The following is a 25,292-nucleotide window of genomic DNA, read 5'->3' on the forward strand; positions in this document are numbered from 1 at the left end:
GAAAAAAAGACCAATAAACTAATAGAAATATGGATGTCCTCAGAAAACATAAACAAGCATGTGAAAATAATCAGTTCTGAATGCTAAAAAGGATGAAATTAAACATATAGATTCGACACATGAAGCCTGGGAAAACACAGGTGTAACTAATAACAATAATTACTTCCTTCTATTACAGTAATTGCAGTAACTGAGGCTTCATTAAAGTCATTAGTTGCAAATGTGCTTTTCCTGCTATGACAAGTCAAAAGATTTGCTTTGAGGAAAGTCTGTGGATCTGATCAAGCAAGCATGTCCAAAATATGAAGCAGCCGATACTGCTCATTAGTAAAGTAGGAGAGTTAAAAACAGAAACTAATGAGAAGTATTCACTCTAGATAAATAAAATGATGCTCTTTCACTAAAATACGGGGTTCTTGTCACCAGTAACTGTCTTCCAGCTCACATCTAATGAGTTGCTGGGGAGAGAAGCAGTTCCAGCTGGCTCTCTCCCAGATATCTGATGATGAAGATTCACTTAAGAACAAGTTTATTAAATCCTCTGTCAGAGTACTGTCACGTTTCACAGACGGTTCTCTGTCTTACTGTTGGCTTCAATCCACAGTTTCAGACAGATATGAGGAAGAACTTTAGTCTGAGAGAAACTCCGAAGAACTGAAAACCACAAAATGTGCCTGACACCAGTTGATATACACTCACCAGCCACTTTATTAGGAACACCTGTTCAATTGCTTGTTAACACAAATAGCTAATCAGCCAATCACATGGCTGCGACTCAATGCAATTAGGCATGTAGACGTGGTAAAGACACCTTGCTGAAGTTCAAACCGAACATCAAAATGGGAAAGAAAGGGGATTTAAATGACTTTAAATGTGGCATGGTTGTTGGTGTCAGACAGGTTGGTCTGAGTATTTCACAAACTGCTGATCCATTGGGATTTTCACACATAACCATCTCTAGGGTTTACAGAGAATGGTCCAAAAAGAGAAAATATCCAGCGAGCAGCAGTTGTGTAGTTGACTTGTTGATTTGAGAGGTCAGAGGAGAATGGACAGACTGGTTGGAGATGATAGAAAGGAAACGGTAACGCAAATCACCCCTGGTTACAACCAAGGAATGTTGAACACCATCTCTGAACGCACAACACGTCCAACCTTGAAGAAGATGTTCTACAGCAGCAGAAGACCACACTGGGTACCACTTCTGTCAGCTAAGAACAGGAACCTGGGGCTACAGTTCACACAGGCTCACCAAAACTGGACAATAGAAGACTGAAAACACATCGTCTGGTCGGATGAGTCTCCATTTCAGCAGCAGCATTCAGATGGTCAGAATTTAGCATAAACACCATGAAAGCATGGATCCATCCTGCCATGTATCAACAGTTCAGACTGCTGCTGGTGGTGGAATGGTGTGGAGGATATTTTCTTGGCACACTTTTGGCCCCTTAGTACCAACTGAGCATGGTTTAAACTCCACAGCCTACCTGAGTACTGTTGCTGACCATGTCCATCCCTTTATGACCACAGTGGACCATCTTCTGAAGCTACTTCCAGCAGGATAATGCACCATGTCACAAAGCTCAGATCATCTCAAACTGGTTTCTTGAACATGACAATGAGTTCACTGCACTCCAACAGCCTCAACAGTCACCAGACCTCAATCCAACAGAACCTTTGGGATTTGGTGGAATGGGAGACTGGCATCATGGATGTGCAGCCGACAAATCTGCAGCAGGCGAATTCATGAACAGGGCTATAGTCCCCGACTCAGCAGTTATGGGGTTGAGTCTTACCTAAGGCCATTTGCTGCATGTCCTTGCCTCACTCTTCTCCCCACGTTTCCTGTCTCTCCACTGCCTACTATAATATAGAATAAAAAAAATATCTGCAGCAACTGCGTGATGCTATCATGTCAATATGGACCAAAATCTCTGAGGAACATTTCCAACACCTTGTTGAAAGTATGACACCAAGAATTAAGGCAGTTCTGAATGCAAAAGGGGGTCCAACTTTTTACTAGCAAGGTGGACCTAATAAAGTGGCCAGTGGTGTAGCTTAAATCTATACCTAGTTTAAACTGCTGCCACAAAACAAAACAAACATCTTCTATAGAACACAAGAGTAAACAAACTATACTGTAAAACACTGCCTTTCAAAGCAACCAAAGTTTGCATGTTTTTTTTGATAATCAACAGGACACAAAAGCATGAGTGGAGGCAGTCATTTTAAATGTGAGCTAGTGCAGCCTATGGTACATGTTCAGCAAGTATAACAGAGTGACTGTGAGCTGCTGTAGCACATGGTGGCTCCTCACCTGGCTGATAGAGGCTGGATTTGGTCAGCAGGTCTGACAGCCAACAGTCTGCACAGTCAGACTGTCCGAATTCTCCCTGCTGCTAATTTGGCTCAGTGTGGGAGTCAGCATGCAGAGAGGAGGAGAATAAAGCAAGTAGAAGAAACAGAAGAGAATAAAATAGGTCAAATAAAATATATATCAAAACAAAATGCAGAAAACTATAGCTATAAAATGATGAAGGACATTTTTAAAGGAAAAAATGAACAGAAAACAGTATCACAGACTTCAGGTAGCGTCATGCTTAAGTCAAATGAAGCTGCATATTTTCATGTTTCTATGCACACATTTCTGTTCCAGCTCCAACAGCTATGTTAAGACTGCACCATTGTCTTGTTTAAGGTACCAGTAATACAAGAAAACAACAAGCTTAGAAGTTAGCTAGAGTAACGGATTAAAGGTCTCCTAGAAGTGACAGAATATACATTAGACTGGCCACAGCAAACCACTATATACTGTAAAGTCCCCACAATATGACCACATTATTGAGTTTGCAGGTACAGTCTAAATTTTATAGCCATGTGTACCACTGGAAAGATAGTGATCTGGTCTGACGCTGAAGACGTTTGTTGTTACGTACATGTGAAGCCCAAGAAGTGTGAACCCATGTGATTGACAGACTGCTGGAAATACTCAGCCATGGTGTGTCTGCATATTTTACTCATTTTATTTTATTCTAGCATATGAAAACACCATAATGACATGTTAACAATGTAAAAATAATAAATTAACGAGAGAAAAAAACAAACTGTACACTGCACCACAGTCAGTAGAATACATCCTCTTGAGACTATGAATGTGTCTAAGAAAAAGTCACTTATTTGATCGTTGTTGAGCTAATTTGAGTTATTATTGCATGTTGGGACGTGTAAAACACGCAGCTTCATCCATTCATCAGGCTTTCTTCTTGCAAAATGCTGTATAAACACAGGATAAGGTCATATTTCTCTGTTTAAAGGCCCCCTGTTGGCCGCAGGGCCTCGAACAGCAGCTCAGCTTCTCAGCTTCATTCCTGACGGACCACATGCTGCACAGCAACAACAGCAGAGAGGAGTGTTGTATTAGTGCTGTGTGACAGGCAGATGGCGCTGCAGGCTGTCCAGCAGTGATGGATGATGCTGCTGCTGAGTGCAGATAATGATGGGAGAGTGGATGAAGGGCCATTAATCCTTACAGTCGTTGTGTGTATGTGTGTGTTTACATGTAAGCCACAGAGATGAAGGCACTGTTTGTTCATATTGGAGGTTTATGTGGAGTAATCAAACTAACAACCTGCACTGCAGAGCTGAATATTGATGTGATGCAGCCTGGAGGTCAAAGATCAGCTGCATTAACAATACACATTACTTAGCTGTACGTTTGTTTGCCTTATGCATCCTTTCTTATCGTCTGATTACTCATCTTATCAACTGCTTTTACTCCATATTCTTCTCTCTCTTTGATGCTCCATCTATTTCAAGTCTTGTTTTTAAAGTTTCCCACAATATATACTTCATTTTTGATAAATCAGACTTTGAACCAGTGCCTATAAAATCATCATATTAGCTCTGAATAATTCCAGCCCATATGGAACAGAATCAGAGGATCACTTTCATCTTAACAGTGTATCCACTTCTATCTCTGTCTTTAGTGCAGGTTGCCAGATATGACCAGTCCTTCTATAGAATAATTTATGTCTCTCTACATCTCTGGGAGCAAACCTTGCAACCTTGAGGACAAGACTTCAGGAGGCTGCATGCGACTGGTGTTTCTCAAGAAATAGTTTCAGTGTGTAGCTCCCCAGAAAACTACAAATTGTGATTTATTATTCCTGTTCAGAACAGAGTCATGCATTACAAGAAAGATGTACAGACTTAAAAGAAAAAAAAAAAAACCCAGAACAAAACAAAAAACTCAAGGGAGTCGTATGAACATCTTTAGTGCCAATTCATGATTTCTGTCTTTCAGTCAGAACTTGTCAGTGCTGGATATAAACCTCAGATTGTTGTGTGTTTGGAACACAGACTAAATATAAGAGGGACTTCGCTTCCAGGACTAAAAAATTAAGCCAATGCAGAAGCACATTATACCTTCATTCTTTGCAGTGGGCAGCAGGGAGACACAACTCTGGCTGAAAAATAAGTCTAAGTGTAAAGTCTATGAGAAATTGATCCTATATCTCACTTGATTTGTTACTTCAGTTAAAAAAAAAAATAAAAATCCCATTAAGTTTATGGACTCACTTGTTAGTTTCATGTCTCACCCAATACAATATGATGTTCATTTTGCAAATTACAGTTTATTTTGGGCAAAATAAACATCAAAGCAGGATATGTTTAGGGGTGTAGCTACTTTGAAATTGGCAGGTTCCACTCTATCACCATGCATAGCTTTCTTGGGTTTTCAGTCGGATCCTCCCTTCTCTTCTTATATCAGTTTTCTAAAGACCAAGATGGTGACAGCAAAATGCCAAACTCAAAATAGTAGTACACCTACCATTAGGTGGCTATGTCCATCTTTTATAAACTGGCTATGGTGCAGAAACCATGAATTGGCATTTAGAGTTAGAATTAGGAAAAATCTTTTATTTAGATTAGGGATGTTTTAAAAATGGTCTTTATGAATGTTTTAGTCGAAAAACACCATCATGAAACAAGCTCTATCCAGTGTCTACAGTTTTACACAAATTATTCAGTGCCATGTTCAGTCTGTTATGTGAACAGCACATGATGAGTACCTAGATATGCATAGGTATATACAAAATGTGCAGGAAGTGGGAAGAACATCTTCTCTGATAGCCAGGCCATTCTCTAGCAATGACACTGTGCAGAATAGTCTGGCTGCACCTCATTAGGAGGGGATTAAAAGCTCTGGATTGTTTGTATTTCTCTAAACAATCACAGCTGTAGCAACAGTGTCCATGCAAAATAGTGATGGGGACTTGTTCACATAGTGAACGGGGTTAACCCTCCTGTTGTTCTCATTTATGGGCACCAAAAAATATTGTTTCCTTGTCTGAAAAAAATCCAAAAATTGAGCAAAAAATTCCCCAAATTTCTGAAAATTTGCAAAACCTTCAGGAAGAAAATTCCAATAATTCCTTAAAAGTTTCCCTTAAAAGTTGTTTTTAAAAAATCCCCCAAATTTGGCAAGAAAATTCTTGTAAATATTTTCAAAAAGATGAGAAAAAATCTTCCAAAAAATATCCTAAAAATATCTAAAGTGATTACATATATATCAGTAAAACTTCTAATATTTTCTTCAAGAACATTCACAAAAAAAAAATCAACCAAAATCCAGCGAAATTCGCTGGATTTTGGTTGATTTTTTTGTAAATGTTCTTAAGAAACATTTTTAACATTTCTTTTTTTACACCAAATATGTTCAAATATTTCCTAAAAATGTTGAAAATGTGGACATCAGAAGTTTCACTGTGAAAATATATTTTTTTTCCACATTTTCACACTTTAAAACGGGTCAATTTTGACCCGCAGGACAACACAAGGGTTAAGAAAACAATGACACATCAATAGCAGAACAGGAGGTCACGTGAAATCTGTGGCCAAACCTGTAGTCTACATCCAGTGAGTCCAGTGAGAACGTGAAAGGACAACGAGGACGCTCTTTGTTCTCCAATGTTCTTTTGAAGAGCATCTAAGACAGAATAAAGAAATATAGATGAGTGACAAATTGAAGGAAAACCTGAACCCTTGATCCATGTAGCAATGGTGGGTGAGATCCAGTGGCTCCGTTATGCTTTGGGGAGCATTTTGTTCATGGTTTGGATCCAGTTGTTTCGTTAGAAGGAAGAATCACTGCAAATTAATACAAAGATGGACTGAGAGGTCACCTTTGACCTGTGATGAAACATTTCTATCCTGATGGGAGTGGTCTCTTTCAGGCTGACAATGTCCCCAATCTATAGGGCATGAGGGGTCACTGAATAGTTGGATGAAAATGATGTCAATCATTAGCTATCTCTTTCACAGTCACCAGATTCCAGCCCAGTTGAACACCTATGAGGGACTTGGACTTTCCACCATCATCATAAAAACAATAAATGAGGGAATATCTTTTGAAAGAATAGCATTCATCCATACAATAGAGCTCAAGGCTTGAAGGATCGATGACAGGGTCCACTGAAGCCTTACTAAGACACATTAGGTTGTTTTTTCCATTTTAAATGTCACCCAAATATATTGTGATATCTGGATATACAACACATCTACCTTATATTCCATCGTCAGACAGCAGCTCAGCGCTGTTTTACAGTGTATTGTTTAAAAGTGGCTTTATTGGTACTTGGGTTGTGTGTCATAACAGATTTTATTTGACAGACCGATGACGATGTTTGTAATGTAAGAAGCGTGTTCAAGTGTGAGCTCGCTACAGTGCTGCATTTGGTGTCTTATGACCTGTGCACCTGTGTGTGTGTGTGACACAATCAATAACTTGAGCAGAGGAACAGCAGAGAGAGACAGAAGGAATCTGAAGGAGCAGAATGTGATACATGGTGTATTTTACTAAGAGCATTTTTTTTCATCCTTTACACTTGTTTTTTGTCACTTCCATGCAAACACACAGGAACACGGTTACACTGCAACACCACATGCATGCACAGGTCACACACGCTCTCTGCCTTATTGTCTTTCTCAGGCTCGACTGCCGCACCTTTGCTGCTCTGCAGTGAAGTCCCAGGGTGGGTGTGGTGTTTGTGAGTATATGAGTGCAAGCGTGTGTGTCTGTGTGTGGAGGGGTGGGGGTTGGAGGAGGCGGGGATTCTGAGAAACCGGTTGCCATGGCCACCAAAACAAGGATTCTTGCCTGCATCACTCCTCCCAGCGTGCGTCTCGCTTTCTTCCCTTGATTTTTCTCACGCTTCTCATGCAGCATCTCTCACTCATCCAGACTTTGGTGAGCACACGTGCACGCACGCACGCACGCACGCACACACACACACAGAAAAAGAGAGAGAGAATCACTACAGCAATGTTTTGCTCTTGCACACCTCTGCACACACACAAACACACACGTGGGGAATTCCCTGATGTTGCAAAAACCTGGAAACAATGATAATATTCAAATCTCCTCTTGCTGTTCTCACATGTATAATCTTCCCCAATATGTGTGTGAGCGTGTCTCCAAAGTGTGTGTGTGTGTGTGTGTGTGTGTGTGTGTGTGTGTGTGTGTGTGTGCGTGCGCGCATGCAGCAAAAGAGCATCCTCTCCTCCGTCCACTCTCCCTGTGAGGGAGGGGTTAATCCATCCATCCATCCATCCTAGCGGGTAGATTCTTGATGGATGCCCAAATGCAGCAGAGCTTAACCCTCATCTCTGACTGCCTGCATCATCCTCTGTTCTGTGAACACACTAACACACACAACAGATGTACCACTCTCATCACCCTTCAGCACTGGTGTGCGTCCCCGTCGATACGGAGGAGGGAGTCACGGGGTGAATGAAGGGATGGGAGGGGGCAAGGGAAGGATGAGAGAGAGGGGTGGGAGTGGAGAAGTGGAAGAGCATCCAAGCCGCCGTCAGATGGACTGAAAGCTCTTTGGAGCAACAGATAGCAGAGCGGGAAACAGAAAAGAGAAGTGGAGAGAAACGAGAGAAATCTGCTCTTCTCCCTTCATCCCTCCATCTCAACAACACACTCTCTCCCCCTCCTCCCACCTGACACGGGGATCCCCCAACTTTAAGGCTTTTCCCTCCTTCTCCTCCTTCTCCTCCTCCTCCTCCTCCTTCTTGCGTACTCTGCGTCTGCTTTGCTCCGAAAACGGAGACTGAGAGGCACCGGACGGACTGCAGGGATGCGGGGATTGCTCCCCTCGTCAGTCACCTCTTCCTACCACCGACACCGAGGACTCGCAGGTTTAATCATTTCTCCGTGCAGCGCATGTGTCCGTGTGGTGCACAGATGGAGCTGTGCGCTCCGAGTGTGAGCGCTCCGCAGACCGAGTGGCAGCGCTTCTCCCGGACACCTGCTGCTGCAGTGCCTCGCTGATATGAAGATGAAGAAATCCCCACGAGAAGTCCAAACCTCCGCCAACATGTGACGTTTTTCTCTTCAAAAGGAATTCCAAAGGGGCCAAAAAGTGTTGTCGGTGTGTGACCCCCTTCAGTCCTCCGGGTTTTCTCCTCCAGAGTGAATCCAGGATGGGTCCTGTTTGGCTTCTTCTCCTGCTTCCATCCGTCCTCAGAGCGCAGGTGACTCCAGACTTCCCCTCAGGAGTTACTTTGGAGATATCCAACAGTACTGACTCTTTAACAAACACTACAAGAAATCCAGAAATCAGCAGCAGTCCCACAGGTCCCACCAGCCCCAATAGCTCCACGGTTCCCAGCAGTCCCACAGAGCCTTCTGAGTTTGCAATGATGCCTTCAGAAGCTCCCACAGAAGAGGAGGAAGACTGGTCACCAGCAGAGACCTTCCTGTACACCGGGGACCCTTCCACTCTGGAGGTTGCCCGCTGCTCACGGCCGTATAGCTCCTCTGGGCAGACTGGACCCCTGCCCATCAGTTTCAGTGCCCCCCTACGCCCACCTCTGGATGCATTGGCTAATACTGCCAACTTCCTCAACATGATCTTCCAGGCCAGTGACCTGCGGGAGAGCACAGTGCAAGAGGATATGGAGTGGTACCATGCTCTGGTCCGTGCCCTTCTGGAGGCCGACGTGCTCATCCAGCGGGCCCTGTTCACCTTCGACGCTGACCCGACTTCACCGGTGCCACAACTGGTCCTTTGTGCCACCCGCAATCCAACGGCCAAGGTGCAGACAATCATCCTCCAGGATTTGTCCAAGGCCTGGGAGAGCCTGCACCCGCCAGCCCCGGCCCCTGACGACAGCTGGTTCAGAAGATTTAAATTCCCTGAGTCCAACCAGCCCGTGGCGGCCCTGTCAAAGAGGGTGCTCCTCAACGATCTCAACACCTTGGACACGCCTAAGTGGGGGCAGGGCGACAGCTATGTGACCAATCGCAGTGGGGTACGCTGGGCCAGTGCCCCGTTTTTGGACTGCAAGGATGGACGCTTTGTGCCTGGCTGGATGCTCACTCTGTCCACCTCCTTCTATGGCCTCAAACCTGACCTGACACCAGAGTTCAGGTTAGGGCCTGCACACACACACACACACACACACACACACACACACACACACACACACACACACACACACACACACACACACACACACACACACACACACACACACACACACACACTGCAAGAACACATGCTAAGGTGAACTGATCTTTTTGCAGAAGCAATGTAAGGCACAAACACAAGCAGGCTTTCTCGTGCTGATAATGTCAGTAATTGCAGACGTACGGTTGGAAATTTTTAATCACTTGTTCCTGGTATTGGTCACCGGGGTCACCTGAAGTTTATGTGGACTTGATTACCCTCAAATAAGCTGAACCAAAGGCATTTTTTAATGTATGATGCAAATAATGGAAACCAATCATGGAATGCTGCTAAAAAGTTACACAATATAGATGGAGCAATGATTATTTTGAATATTTGTTATTTGCAACTAAAAGTGGCTATGAAGACTTGTAAATGTTGCCTATTCGGATGAAAGGTGCACCTGGGTCTTGACGAGGGCTTTAAATGTTTTTCAGCAATTTGACAGCAAAATCCTGTTTCGAAACTATTTTCTTACTTCTTGAGCGTATTTAAACACAAAACAAAGCTTTGGAGCTCTTGATTATACAAAGTCCTTCTTGTAAGGACCAAACTGATCTATTGGTAGTGTTTGAGAAACATCTCCTCAGTCCATTTAGATGACTTTTGTGCTCTTCTGTGAAGCTACAGAAAAAAACCTTTGGCCTTTATTGCCTGCAAAACATATTCAAAGCAAGATTCCGTTTTGGTTGGGAGTCTGAAAATATGCATTTTTTTCTCACTCACTAAAAGGGATAGCGCAGCAAAAAGCTGCAATATTTTACCTGCCTCTCTAGTTCTGTGTTGGACCCTCTGACCTTTTTTTCAGCACACTAGAGAAAAGCTTGATAAGTATTTGGAATTTTAAAAAAGTGTGTTTGAATCAACAGACTTGGATAAAATCTGACATTTCAAAGGGAATCCACTTAAATGCCAGGCTGTATGTGCAGCAGAAGGAAAAGTATTATTCTAATGAGTCTGATGATATTTGGAATTGCTCTTGTTTCTTTATCCTGACTCGCATCTGTGACCCTCCCTCCTCCTGTTTGTTTATGTGTGTGTGTGTGTGTGTGTGTGTGTGTATGTGTGTGTGTGTGTGTGTGTGTGTGTGTGTGTGTGTGTGTTCTGTGTTAGAGGTGTGATCCGTGTGGATGTCAACATTCAGAACATCGACTTGGACCAGTGTGCAACAGGGGATGGCTGGTTTGCTGATACTCACCAGTGCAATCGCACCAGCATGGAGGTAAAGGCGATGAAGGCCAGAGACAGGAACTAGCTGTGAGCTCGAGTTGAACAGTCGACTTCCTGCCCCTTTGTTTTCAGTATACTGAGGATCAAACAGATAAAATTACTTGGGAAATAACAACCGGTAACAGAACTTACAGCCAAGAAAGTCATGTCTTCAGTTGTTTGCTCAAATCTAAACTGTAAAATCTGTTCAATGGGTTTATATAAAATTTGGTTAAAAAAATAAATAAATAAAATGAAAAATTCTATCCACAGATCAAGCAAGTGTTTTATAGTGCAGGTATGGATTCAGCACCATCAATATATAGCTGTTTGTATTTCTAGGCACACTTGCAATAGGGCTTTAGGGATGGCGGCTTTGATTCGTCTTTCTCTCCAGTCACCATTTTGGTCCGGATTCATATTTATTCCATTTTGCTAAATTACCCTGAAAATTGGTAGAGACATTAAAGGTCCACTGCAAATGATTTGGTGATCTCCTAAGTTCTAATTTGACACCACCAGACAAGTTTTTATTTATCCAGTGAAATTCCTTTCCATGTATTTATGGGTTGGGACAAACTCTGGCAGGTTAGGGGTCGTTAGCAAAATGTCTAGAAAAGTACTGGATGGATTACTGTAAAAAGACATACATGTTCCCTAAAGTTTCAGTTGTAATTTCATTGCATACTTTTCCAATCCTCACTATATAGCCAGTTAGCATTTGTCAGCATGCTACCACAGCAAACAAAGATGGTGATGCTCTTCTAAACATCAGAATGAAAGTGTTGTTGTGGGGAACATTTTAGCCTGCTGGTGTTACGGTAAATACTTTCAGCTTCACAGAGCTCCTAGCACTGCTGTAGACTCTTACTTGCTTGTAAGATCTGGACCACAAGGCAAAAAGCAAAGTCATTTTTCTTCTTCATTAATCTATCAGTATAGACTGCTGCCATTGCCACAGACTTCCAACCGTTACAAGTTTGTGAAACCGTTGCTGCACCGCTTCTTTTCCATCATTTAATCCTAATGAAATTAGGTGTTTATAGCACAATGTCCATGTTGCCAAGTTCTTGTAGGTGTGGCTCGACAAGCTGTATACACAACGCAGCCAAATTAAGACAATTTGTGGACATGCCAACTCTAAACTGCACTGCAAAATTACAGAGCAAATTTCTGAGAGGTGGGTTTGAAAATTGGCATCAAATGGACTCCAGTGATAAAATCAGTCCTCTAGCATGTAAGACACACAACAGAAACAAAAGCCTGACATAAAGCAGTCAAGTGTTACCTTACTCATGATGCAGCATCTGTTAATCATCAGAATGGTCAGTATCGTCATCATGAAATATTAGTTATGGATGTTACAGGGGTTCTGAGTTTGATTTTGGGTTTTTTGTATGTTTTAAATAGGCTTCCACTTTACTCATTATTACATATATGGTGTCGAATTTTCTGTATTTTCACTTTCAAGGATTAAGCATAGAATTTTTACTAGGTAAGTTGGGCAGCACTGTTTGGAACACACTGTACCATACCTGCAGCAGATTACTTACCGTCATAATTATGACTGAATTTCTGCTGCCACTGCTGTGGACAATGGGCTAAAGGGTCACTGTGACTCCAGAACAGTGCTTCCAAAGACCACACATCTAGACTGGGCACGTGATGAGCTCTATAAGTAGTAGTATACTGTTGATGCTCTGTTGACTGGAAGTGATTCAGAATTGGGATGGCAAGGATACTGCTTACTTGTGTCAAGACATCTCTGACTCTCCTCAATCAAACTAATCAGTGAACTCTTCTCTTTAATGCAGGGGTGTTCAGGGGCCACTTACAGACCAATTTGATCTCAAGTGGGCCAGATAAGTAAAATCATAGCATGATAACCTTAAAATAGCGACAACTCCCAATTTTTCCCTTTGTTTTAGTGCAAAAAAAGCACATTCTGAAAATGTTCACATTTAACAAACTACCTTTGTAACAAAACATTATGAACAATATGAATCTTCTCAAGAAAAATAAGTGCATTTTCAACAATATTATGCCTCAGTTTATAATTTACACAATACAACTTACAGATCACAGTGGATCTACAAAGGCACAAAACGTTTAGTCACCAGAACTGAACAATGTAGTATTTTGCTTTATGATCAAAACAACTTGTCAAGGTCTAAAAATGATTTTAAACCGTATGTTTGACACCAACTCTAGATTGTCAGTAGGTGTGAATGTGAGTCTGATTGTTTTGTCTCTATACACTACCATTCAAAAGTTTGGGGTCACCCAGACAATTTCATGTTTTCCATGAAATCTCACACTTTTTCATGTGCTAACATAATTGCACAAGGGTTTTCTTTCAGCACCATTAGCTAACACAATGTAGCATTAGAACACAGGAGTGATGGTTGCTGGAAATGTTCCTCTGTACCCCTATGGAGATATTCCATTAAAAATCAGCCATTTCCAGCTAGAATAGTCATTTACCACATTAACAATGTTTACACTGAATCTATCATTCATTTAATGTTATCTTCACTGAAAAAAGTGACCCCAAACTTTTGAACGGTAGTGTATGTAGTCTGTGATAGGCTGCTGACCTGTCCAGGGTGTCCCCTGCCTTCATCCTAAGTCAGCTGGGATAGACTCCAGCCCTCCTGCGACCCTGATGAGGATTAAGTGGTGTATAGATAATGGATGGATGGGATGTTTGGATACACCTGTTTTCATGCATTTCTTGGATCTCCTGAGTTTTCTGGACACAAGTCAATTTCATCTAGGGGTTCCACCTGTTTACAAGAATTCCATCACAGTAATGAGTCATTACGATGCCTCCTTTCTGTGAAATACTATGTCACCTTCAGCCTATCAGTGTGGCCACTCAATTATAATTAGCTAAACTCTTTATGCTGCCTGTGATGCAGACAGGCTAGATTTTAAGCTTAAAAAGCCTGGGATGGGTGGATCATGTTTCCATCTGATTTTGTGGAGAAATTTCTCTTTGATGGGAAAGCAACAGTTTGGTGTTTGGATTTTGAACATTGGGTGAGTGAAAGATCTGACCTAGTTTAGTCCTGATCTCTGAATCACCGCCCACATCTCAGATTTGTTCAGTGATTCAGATACTGCAGGGGGCTGGTGCCATGATGCTTGATGGTTATATTTCTGCAGGTTTGAGAAACTAGTGACCAGAGAATTATTGATGGAGAAAAGGATGATTTTATCACCTCCTCTCGTGGTCATGTCCTACTGCTATATCCAAGAGGAACAATGAAAGAAAAACAGCAAAGTAGAGTAGATCAACACAGCTGTACATGTTGTTAAAAGTGAACTTATAGAAATAGCAGGTGCTAAATCAACACATTTCATCAAACTTTAAGTACTGCTAGCAGCTACTACAACATTTCTAATGCTATCTGAAAATGAAGTTGTAAGGTTGGATATAATGCTAACTTCTTGATGGTTTGGGCAGAATTTGAAATTTGAATCTCCTCACTTTATAGATGAATGTGCATCTGCTGAAGAAGATCACGTGGTTAAAGTGCTGCAACAGCTACTGTGGTGCTAATTGCTGCATCCAAGGTCAAGAATTATCTCGGCACAATGTAAAGTGCTTCAGCATCATTACACTGAAATGCCATACTAACTAAACAACAGGCAAGCTGTCTAACTCTTACATCACAGAGAGACACTCAAAACAACCTCTCAGAATGTTTTAAGCTCTGTCTGTCTGTGCTCATTACTTAATTTCAGCCTTTTATCCTTTGCTCATGCTTTCATCCATTCACACTTCCATTCTTCTGTCTGCTCCCCCATCGACTCCAGCTTCAGTTGCCCTTTTCTCTGCCAGCTTGTCTGTCCATACCCAATCCTCCACCTCTCATCTCAGCCGTCTATTTAAAGATGGCTGTGCTGGGTGGCGGGCTGCAGGATGATCTGATGGATTATGGTGATAATCCAGCCCGCTGACATACTTCCTCTTATGCACCACACTCATAGAGCTCTGAAACACAGGAGAACACTCCCAAAAATCCCCAATCCACACGGCACCCTTTGTCCCGTCCTGCCTCACCTGGCTTAGAGGATTCAAACCCTTTGACTGAGCAGAATGTGTACTGGGTCACCCATATGTTCCGTCCTGTTTGTCCTACCTCATCTCTTAACATGTCTTGTCTCTTGTCTTGTCATGAACTATCCCACCTAAAATCTTGTCACGTCTCACCTTAATTTGTGTAGACTTGTCTTGCCATCTCTTCTCTTCTTGTCCTGTCCCGTTGTTGTCGTCTTCTCACCACCTTCATTTCATCCATGTATATCCTTTCTTATCCTGTCATGCCATGTTTCATCTGGTCTCCTTTCATCCCATGTAGTCATCGACTCATTTTTTCCTGCCCTGCCATGTTTTCTCCCATCTCATCTTGTCTCTTCTCACGTAGTTCATATCTGGTCCATGGAAACTCCTCTTGTTGTGTTGCATCTCATCTCATCTCATCTCATCTCATCTCATCTCATCTCATCTCATCTGAATTTGTCATTCCTTGTTCTATCATGTAAAAATGTGTAGCCAAAAAGGCCAACAGTGGCCTCGCTGAGTTGAACAAGGACATGGTGGGTTTTTTTTTGTCTCAGAACTAATGGAGGTCTGAATGCAGTTTTGAGGTGTAAGAATAGTCTATCAGCTTTGGCAATGCCTTTCCCGCAGACATTTCCAGTGTTACACTAGGGCCAGGTTATGGTCTGCCAGAACTACTTCTTTAGACACGCTGTCCGGCCAAACCAGATATGAAATGTGTAGCTGCTGCAAAGAGGGAGACATGATATTGCTTACTATCAGTGACAGTGGCGCACATTTTCATGCAGTCTCTCCAGGGAGACAGCGATGGTGTTGTGTTGGGTTGTAGACATGAAAAGCGTCACAGATCGTTAAGTAACAAATAAAAAAGAGCTACACAGAGGATTGCACTATGTCAGTTTCAAATTAGTTACAGATAAAGCAGATTTTTTGCTTTGTACAGTAGCCTCAGAAAGCCCCAACTCCAACACCCTTCGAGTGTCAGACACAGGGTGTTTGACCATTTTCTGAAACTTTACACAGCTGATGACATTCACACCCACTTCACACTGAATGGAGGTGAAGGAGAATTGCTATATAGGGTAGATTAAAAAAATATAAGTCAATTATTATTTGACTTGTGCGTGCACAGATCATGTCACGGTCGTGCAACATGTGTGAGCAGTAACCGTCGGGAGTCCTTAGACTACATGACACCGTGCTCTCGGACCTCTGTTACACACCTTTTTGTGACCACTGGTAGGTTGTCGATTTCTCCATGGACCTGAAACTGGAGAAGAGAAGAAAATTTCAAATTCTGTATCAGTCAGCAACTGGAATGATGAAATGTTAATGAAAAGGACCATTATAACTGTGATTGGAAATTGTACAACCGTGGCTTTTGTGCAGTATGCACAGTTATAATAATAAGAATAATAAGAATAATAATAATAATAATAATAATAATAATACATTTTATTTGTAAGCACCTTTCATGACATCCAAGGCCACTTTACAGGAAAATCAAATACAACAGAACAGATAAAACCATACAAAAAAGAAAAAAACATACATAATAATAAAAAGCATACATAAAGAAAGAGGCAGTTAGAGAGAATAAATAGCCTTGAACAGATGAGTTTTGAGTCTGGATTTGGAAGTTGGAAAAAAACCAATATACTTCGTGTGCGCCACACAAGCTATGTCCTTTCCCACAGTGTAAGCTGATCCATTCCAACCTCACAGTGTTTGGAACAGTATCCCCATCTTCCAAGCATGATATCCCAGTTTTCCTAACTGGAATTCTGAATGGATGGCTGGTTTTATTCCTCTGGAAATCAAGAGAAAGAAAGACCTGAACGGCTCTACAGGCAGCCAATAAACTCATTGCAGCTGGTCAGTGTTCACGCCCATTCTACATTTCTGCCCTCCGATTGGTTCCCTTGTCTCGACCAGCTGTATCCTCCTCTACCTCCTCTTCTTCCTCCTCGTAGTTCTCTTTCTCGTTATTGTTCATGCCATTTTTTGTGAGTCTGCAGTTACCACTGAGAAAGGAAACAACCGTGTTCCCAGTGGAGGAGTCTACAATTTCAAAAACCGACAATGCACATCAGATCAGGAGTGCACCAGAAGCATGCTGGTTGTTTTCTTCAGCATTAACGTGGCTGTGTATTGGGAGTGAATCGCTCAGTGTCAGACTATTGAAGCAGAGTTCTACTGTAGCATCCTGAGGTGTCTGAAGGAGATTATCTGGGCACAAACGACCCTGAACTTTGGTGTGATGGCAAGAGAGCACTCCAATGGGGTGTGTACCTGGCCTCAGCACAGGGGTTAACACAGGTTCCTTGGCCACAACAACACAATCACCCCTCTTACTGTTCCCTAAAATGAACTTCATGTTGAAGAGTCACCATTTTGACACAGTTTGAGAGATTCAGTGCTCTTTGCAGATAGAGCTTGACATGTTTACAGAGAGCATTACAAGTGTTGCAGGAGCACTGGGAGTGGTGGATTCCTGCGCAAGGAGATCACTTTAACAGGGATAGTGGCCAAATTGAAATTAGGAGTTGTGTTTTCATTTTGTGAGCAAGTATATGAATCGCACCCTGTACATGTCTTTCTAGCTGTCTTCTTCGAATTGTCACCTAACTATTTGTGACACTTCATGTGTACAACCCAATGCAGCACTAGTACTGGAGCCTTAGAGAGATGGTTAGAAAATGTGTGCAGTTATCGCTGTTGTAAAATGATAAACTGTTGCATCTTTCCCCTCACTCAGATGCTTGTAATCCTGTCTCCCTTTCAGGGTTACCCTCTGAAACAACTGTAAATGGGTCAATATATAAATGCGGATCTTTTTGTAACATAGTTAACAGATATAATAGTTGACATTTTTGCTGTTTTCAGGTCTAAAATCAACATGGCCGCATATAACCAAACACCACATGACATTTTTAGAGAAAGATTCTTCTAAATATTATATTTACAATTGAGTAAAATTGAAAGTTATATACAAAGATATTGTAGCACACCTGTTGTAATGCGATAAACCCACACTTGACTCACACACTACTTTATATTAAATAACTCAGAAAGTCTTGGAGTCTTGCCAGTCTTTTCTTCAGGAGGAAATGACATCATGTGGAGCAGGTCATGTGATCTGGAATTAACACACTTCCTTGAGAGGTGTTTTTGTAATGGGTAGCTTAGTTGAAAGTGATTTCTCGGACACAGATACAATTTGTTTTCCATATAAAATTTGATATATTGCCAAAAAAGAAATATCTGTCATGATTATTTCAACATAATAAAAAGAACACAATCAAAACATTTTTTGAATCAGCTCATTTTATTATTGTTTAGCTAATTAGAAGGTGGTTGTTATTAAATTCAGTTATGTAGTTGACATTTTAGTGATATCCAGTCATTTTTTATTAATAAGTGATTGTTTCCATAATAAATAATTATGCAATTTGTCAAGACATGATCATAATGAACATAAAAAGCATTAGTTTTTTTTTTACTTTTAATAAAAATGAATGCAAGATATATCCCATGGACTTCAAAAGTCCCTCAATTATATATTGACCCAAATGCTTTTGATTCCCAACATCACCCTTACAGAACCTTTCGGTAGTAAGACATTGTGTGCATAATGGTTCATATATATCTTAATGTGCTAAAACATTTAATGAGACCCAGTACCATACAATTTTACAATTTCATTTAGCAGAAGCTTTCATCCAAAGCAACATACATCTGAGAGTAGGTAAAACACAAGCAAGGATCTAGTTAGGAGGAAACACCTTGGATACGTGCCATAAAACAAGTGTTATGAATTTTTTATTTTTTTTTTATTTTTTTAGTATGTCAAGTGCAAGGGTGTTCAGTAAAGAGCTGGGTTTTTAATCTTTTCTTAAAGACGGAGAGAGACTCTGCAGGTTGAACAGAGTTTGGTAACTCGTTCCACCACTGGGGAACCACAGAGATGATGAGTCTAGCTATCGACCGGCCCTGTTGTGCTGGATAGATCAGGCACCTTTTGTTGGCCAAACCAGTGAGCGGGAGGCAGTGTAGAGCTGTACACATGATAAAATAATGTAGATTTTGACGGTTCAAGAGTAAGACTACAAACCCTGATGCAAACAACAGGCTTTGAGGCAGCCATGAAGCCGTAAAAGCTTTAGAAGTGGCTGACAGGATGAGCCAGTATTTCAACATAAACATGACAGATGAGTGAATCCACTGATTTACTTCAACTATTTGTTGAATTGAGATGTGACCATGAAGAGAATTAAGTTGGCCGCTGTCTCTAATCCATATGGCATTAATGTCCAACCCGCGCCATTAGGTCTTTGGGCATGTGGTAAGGGGGTTGTGAGTTTGTACATACATATGTGAGCCAGTGTGTGTGTGTGTGCGCGCGTGTGTGTGTGTGTGTGTGTGTGTGTGTGTGTGCGTGCGTGTGTGTGTGTGTGTGTGCGCGTGTGTGTGTGTGTGTGTGTGTGTGTGTGTGCATGCGCGCTGGGGAACAGGATTTCTCTAGGAAAGGATAATGCTCTCAGTAGAGGCATTATGTATCCATTTAGCTTTTAACTTAGATTAACACACAGAGCATCCAAGTGACGTGTGTGTGTGTGTGTGTATGCGTGTGCGTGTATTTGTTTCTCTGTCCCGACTGGTTAAATTGAAGCTGGCATCAGTGGGAAATAGAGTGAGAGAGAGTAATGCGACCCTGTTTTTAACCTTTGTTCACTCAGGTGCTGTTAGCTTCATGCTGCAGACCAAAGAGCAGCGCTGCTTCATATCCTCCCAGTTCAACATTGTTATAACTAGAGGCTCACTAACTGCCACTCTTGTTTTGGTTTGCTAAGATAAGAGCTTGTTTGGGATTCATTTAGCTCTTTTTTCTGCTTTTTCTGTTCATGTAAATGTGATCCAATTTTAGATTTATCTCCTGTCCGTTTTAACGCTGCCATGATGTCTGAGGGATATCATGATCATTTATCCCTGTGATGATATAATTACCAATCTTTTTTTATAAATACACTTGTGCACAATCATCTATCTTCAAGAGAGACTTTTTTTATTTTGCACTGTGAATTGAAAATCATGAACCTGAACTCCAAGTAACATTTACTTAACATTCAATAGTACACTAACATCATACTGTAGTTATCTGCTGTCCTAAATCTATCAAACTGTGTATCTGTGCAGACATTTGCACTTTCTAACCGAGATGCATGCCACATTTAAGAGTTTTAGCATATGGAGTCAACATTGTTTAATGGTCTTCTCAGGCTGAAAGTCAACAGATTGCATCAGTAATGTTCTACTGTTCCCAGGGGTGGAGTCAAATCAAGGCCCAGGATGGCCACAGCAATTATAAACTAAAGTTTGGCAACCTCACATAAGCAACTAGAAAAGCACTCAGAGAGCGCAGTACTCCACCAAGGCTGTTCATTCCCCCATATGGCATTGCCAGAAATGCAGCATTTTTTATTTAGAAATGCAGCATTTGTTTATTAGTTATTGATGATCAGAAATCACAGTGACATAGAATGTGTCCATTTAATATAGATGTACCAACAAACAAAATGACCTTGTGCTGAGCACAGGCGTGTATTATGCATGTGTACGTTATGTACAGATACCGAATCATGTGACCTAAATATGTAGTGGGCGGCGGGAATTGATGGCACTCAGAAACACTCCCACAATTTAATCAATTGTTCCTTGTATGATTTTTGACGGATAAGTCCTGATAAGTCCACAGCGGTGGATTTGTAGTAGCATCACAATCGTGATTTTCAGCAGGCAGCTGATGTAGTGTTCACTTGTTGTCATAGTTACAGTGACGCCGTGCCACTATCTGGCAATGACACAGAAATCTTTAACAAATCCGTGGATCCAGACTATAAGCTCCATCATTGCCAAAATCTAATCACTTGTTCCTTTTGTCATTTTTGACCTTCTCTGAAAATTTCATCCAAATCCATTTTTGAGTAATGTTGCTAACAGACAGACAACCAGACGGACAAAACAACGGCAATCTTCACATAACTCTGCCACGTTCATTGGCGGAGTAATAGTGAAGTGCGTTAGAGGGGTACACACACCTGGAATAATGTCCAGTAAGTACTATTTTTCTAAAAAGTAAAATTCAAACTACAATTAAACACCCCAGTGTGGATAATGGTCTCAGCCTGGCCACCACTATAGAATAATCTGGATCTGAAACTGGCTGTTGCTGTTTTCTTGGACATAGGTACACTATATTGCCAAAAGTATTCGCTCACCTGCCTTGACTCGCATATGAACCTAAGTGACATCCCATTCCTAATCCATAGGGTTCAATATGACCTCGGTCCACCCTTTGCAGCTATAATAGCTTCAACTCTTCTGGGAAGGCTGTCCACAAGGTTTAGGAGTGTGTTTATGGGAATTTTTGACCATTCTTCCAGAAACGTATTTGTGAGGTCACACACTGATGTTGGACTAGAAGGCCTGGCTCTCAGTCTCCACTCTAATTCATCCCAAAGGTGTTCTATTGGGTTGAGGTCAGGACTCTGTGCAGGCCAGTCAAGTTCATCCACACCAGACTCTGTCATCCATGTCTTTATGGACCTTGCTTTGTGCACTGGTGCACAGTCATGTTGGAAGAGGAAGGGGCCAGCTCCAAACTGTTCCCACAAAGTTGGGAGCATGGAATTGTCCAAAATGTCTTGGTATGCTGAAGCATTCAGAGTTCCTTTCACTGGAACTAAGGGGCCAAGCCCAGCTCCTGAAAAACAACCCCACACCATAATCCCCCCTCCACCAAACTTTACACTTGGCACAATGCAGTCCAACAAGTATGGTTCTCCTGGCAACCGCCAAACCCAGACTCGTCCATCAGATTGCCAGATGGAGAAGCGTGATTCATCACTCCAGAGAAGGCGTCTCCACTGCTCTAGAGTCCAGTGGTGGCGTGCTTTACACCACTGCATCCCATCCTTTGCATTACACTTGGTGATGTATGGCTTGGATGCAGCTGCTCGGCCATGGAAACCCATTCCATGAAGCTCTCTGCTGAAGCACTGTTCTCGAGCTAATCTGAAGGCCACATGAAGTTTGAAGACCACATTTTATGCTGCCATGATTTCTGCCATAATTTTTTTCAAGATTTCATCCATTAGAAATGATATGACTGAACAGCCTTGGCGGAGTACTGCATTCTCTAAGTGCTTTTAATAAAAATAATACATACAGCTTTGTTTCGCTCTGTATCAGGTTTACGGAAGCCAACTGGTGCAACAGTTTGTGAGCTGCTTGATAGGACGGCGCATGTTGACTGCATGTGTGTGGGTGTATGTGTGTGTGTTAATAAGATATGTTAATGCAAGAGACTGTAGGCGTTTCAACAAATTGAACAAATGGACATGAGTAAAATTGAGTTGGGAAGAAACTACACAAACACAGAACCCCTGATAGGTGTACTGCTGCTGTGTGTTTCTGTTATTTTGTCTACCCACTACACTAATAGGACAAGAAGTCCTTCTTTATTAGCAGCTGTCAGTGGAGTTGTTTGTGTTCACTGTTACTGAGCAGTTTTAAGAGGGACTTTGTGTAACTGGGTGTAAAAAAACCTTCCTGCTTAAAACTAAAATGGAATTTCCATTTTAGTTTAGGATGGAGGAGACTCTGTTTCCATGATGATGTCAGCTGAGCAGGAAGTTACTTTGGTACCACTTTCTTTCAGCATCATTTACAAAGGGTTGATCAGCCGTGATCAGTGGATGTATTTGCATTATTTCTTAATCTTTTATAGATCAGTTGTAAGCAATTAATAACAGCCTGAAAAATCCTCCAACGACAGAAACTTTTTGTTTGTCTTTCGGCTGTTTAATTCATGAAAACTTGGCTGCAGGGTGTCTGGATCAAATCAAAATCAAGTTCTAAATTGTTTATTAGCATTTGCAGCTATCATTATGATCGTTATTATCATGTAGAATTGCAGTTGACTATATTTTGCCAATGACTGAAATTAATGCCAGTAATATTTAATGCTCCAAATCTGAAAACAAAGTTCAAAACCCAAAATAGGCTGATGCATCAGTGGTTTACTGACACCTATAACAAACACATTTTAAGAAAATCACACAATGATAAAGCCAGTTTAAAAGTGCTCATTTACCATTTACCTACCTACAGTTTTAAGTTTTGCATGAAGATCAGCAGCTGGTCAAACTCAATGTATAAATTAGTGAATAAGTATATTACAGGGGTGGGCAATTAATTTTCATACGGGGCCACATGAGAAACTTTGACGGTTGTTAAGGGCCGGACCAGTACGCTTAAAAGCTCTGCTCAATATATATCTCAATAAAAACAGTAAACGAAACAATACAATGATACAATGAAAATGTGGAACACAGAACACAACTATGTAAGGAAAGATTTTGTATTTTCATTCAAACTATGATTGCTGCCTATTGAGTTGTAGATATTTACTATCATAAAGACATACTTAAAATGTGAAACTGATTTTCCAAGTGCTTTAATTACTTTTCAGCAGTCACTGTTTTTACAAACGAAGTAAGTATGCCATCACTCAGAATTTATTCTAAAACAATATGACCATCAGCTGGCAGAGATTTGAAATTTGCCTTATCATGTCAGTTTTTGTTCATCATGAACGCTATGAGGTGTTGTCAGTTTTTCTAAATCTACATTAAGATGACTGTGAAGCATAAAGAAAGACAACAGCTCCCCACTACACTTACAGCAATGTTCAATATATCTCAATAAAAACAGTAAACTAAATAATACAATGATGTACAATGCCCAACTCTTGAATCTCTGCTCTCAGATCCCAAACTCGTTTAAGCACCTTGTCCAGGCTGATCCATCTGACAGCTGTCTGGTAACCAAGGTCACCATGTTCACTATCATCTCCTCCAAAAAGACAACAAACTGTCTGTACTTCAATGCTCTTGCCCTGATGAAGTTAACTACTTTAGCTACAACATCAGTCACGTGGTTGATTTTTAGCACTGACTTACACAGCACCTCCTGATGTATAATACAATGCAAAAATATCAGTTTCTGTTCTGGGTTTATTTCAGTCACTTTATCTTGCATCCGTTTCAAAAGTCCAACATTTTTCCCTGTCAAAATTTGGACAGCCAACAGTTGTAACACCAACCAAATTCTCCCATTTTAGTCCCAGTTTGTTCATGCTTGTATTTACCTCAGTGAACCGTCGTGGTTCCCTTCATTGGCTGCACAGCTGCCAGCTCCTCCGTCATCTCAAAGGTTTCTGTTAGTCCACGTACAAAGATGAGTAACTGGGCTGTGTCACGGACATCACAGCTCTCGTCCAGAGCCAAGGAGAAAACGTCAAAATCGTCCACTTTGTTGTGCAGCTGAAGCTCCAGATTCTCGGCGCTGCTCTCCACCCGCCTCGTTACGGTTCGCCTCCTAAGGGGCACATTAACGAACGCTCCTTTCTTCTCCGGGCATATAAACGCTACAGAGTCCACCAGACATTCTTTTATAAACTCTCCATCAGAGAATGGCTTACTGTTTTTGGCGATTTTGTAGGATATTAGAAAACTCGTCTTGACTGCTGCATCCCTTGATGTGAGCTTTGGTAAAACAAAGTCATTGCTGCTTTAGCAGTTTAGCTAGCAAACCTTCAGACATCCTCCCCGCTCTGCATCAGTCAAATGTTTTTGGTCTCGTAATGTCGATTCAGGTTATAATCCTTGAGCACCGCGATCTGTTCGCCACAAACTAGACACACAGCTTTACCTCTGACTTCAGTGAAGAAATACTTGGAAGTCCATGCCTTGTTAAAAACTCTGCATTCGGAATCAATCTTTCTTTTTTTGCCGTTAGCTGACATCTTCCCGGGCTGAAGCTAACCAACAAACCAATCAGCGCATAAACCTTATGCTAAGTACGGAAAGCACGCGCGAAAAAACGTTAACTTAGCAGACCTTTCAAAATAAAAGCAGTGCGGGCGTATTGCTTGATGGTATATATTTGCATTGACTTTTAATATTTTCCAATGACCTCATACGGGCCAGTCAGGGTCATCCGGGCCGGATGTGGCCCGCGGGCAGTAGGATGCCCAGGTCTGGCATATTAGAATATGTTACATTGTAAAGTCTGCTTTTTGAAGATATGTGATCAAACAGTCCATTATAGGGATCACTGTATTTAATTAAATAGATAAAAAGACAAGCAAACAGTTTATTGACAGTTCATTAAAACTCCGGATGACGAATATGGTAAGATAATCAGAAAAAAACTAATTGTTGTTTTCAAAAATATATAGGGAAAGAATGAAGACTACATGAACTGAAAACTGTCTGTTTTTTACAGTGCGTGCCGATTCCAGGCCAGGGGTTTCGACTGGGTCAGTACTGCTGCCGCTGTAAAGAGGGATTTTACAACCCTGACATCTCCCCGGAGGATGCAGGTAAGTCACCCATCAACATCTGCCCACAGCTGGGTCGATAACTCTC

At 41.5% G+C, this 25,292-nt stretch overlaps 1 protein-coding gene across 1 annotated transcript in view; it reads left to right on the plus strand.

The window, feature by feature from the left end:
* The first annotated feature begins 7,809 nt into the window (after positions 1-7,809).
* gpr179 (G protein-coupled receptor 179) overlaps positions 7,810-25,292 on the plus strand; it is a 42,862-nt gene continuing 25,379 nt past the window's right edge. The window contains exons 1-3 of the mRNA XM_035950890.2: positions 7,810-9,443; positions 10,635-10,743; positions 25,150-25,246. Of these exons, the coding sequence (XP_035806783.1) occupies positions 8,494-9,443; positions 10,635-10,743; positions 25,150-25,246 (1,156 nt within the window). The 5' untranslated portion in view covers positions 7,810-8,493. The remainder of the gene's footprint in view (positions 9,444-10,634; positions 10,744-25,149; positions 25,247-25,292) is intronic.

Source organism: Amphiprion ocellaris, chromosome 4 (genome assembly GCF_022539595.1).
Source record: "Amphiprion ocellaris isolate individual 3 ecotype Okinawa chromosome 4, ASM2253959v1, whole genome shotgun sequence".
Classification (NCBI taxonomy): Eukaryota; Metazoa; Chordata; class Actinopteri; family Pomacentridae; genus Amphiprion; species Amphiprion ocellaris.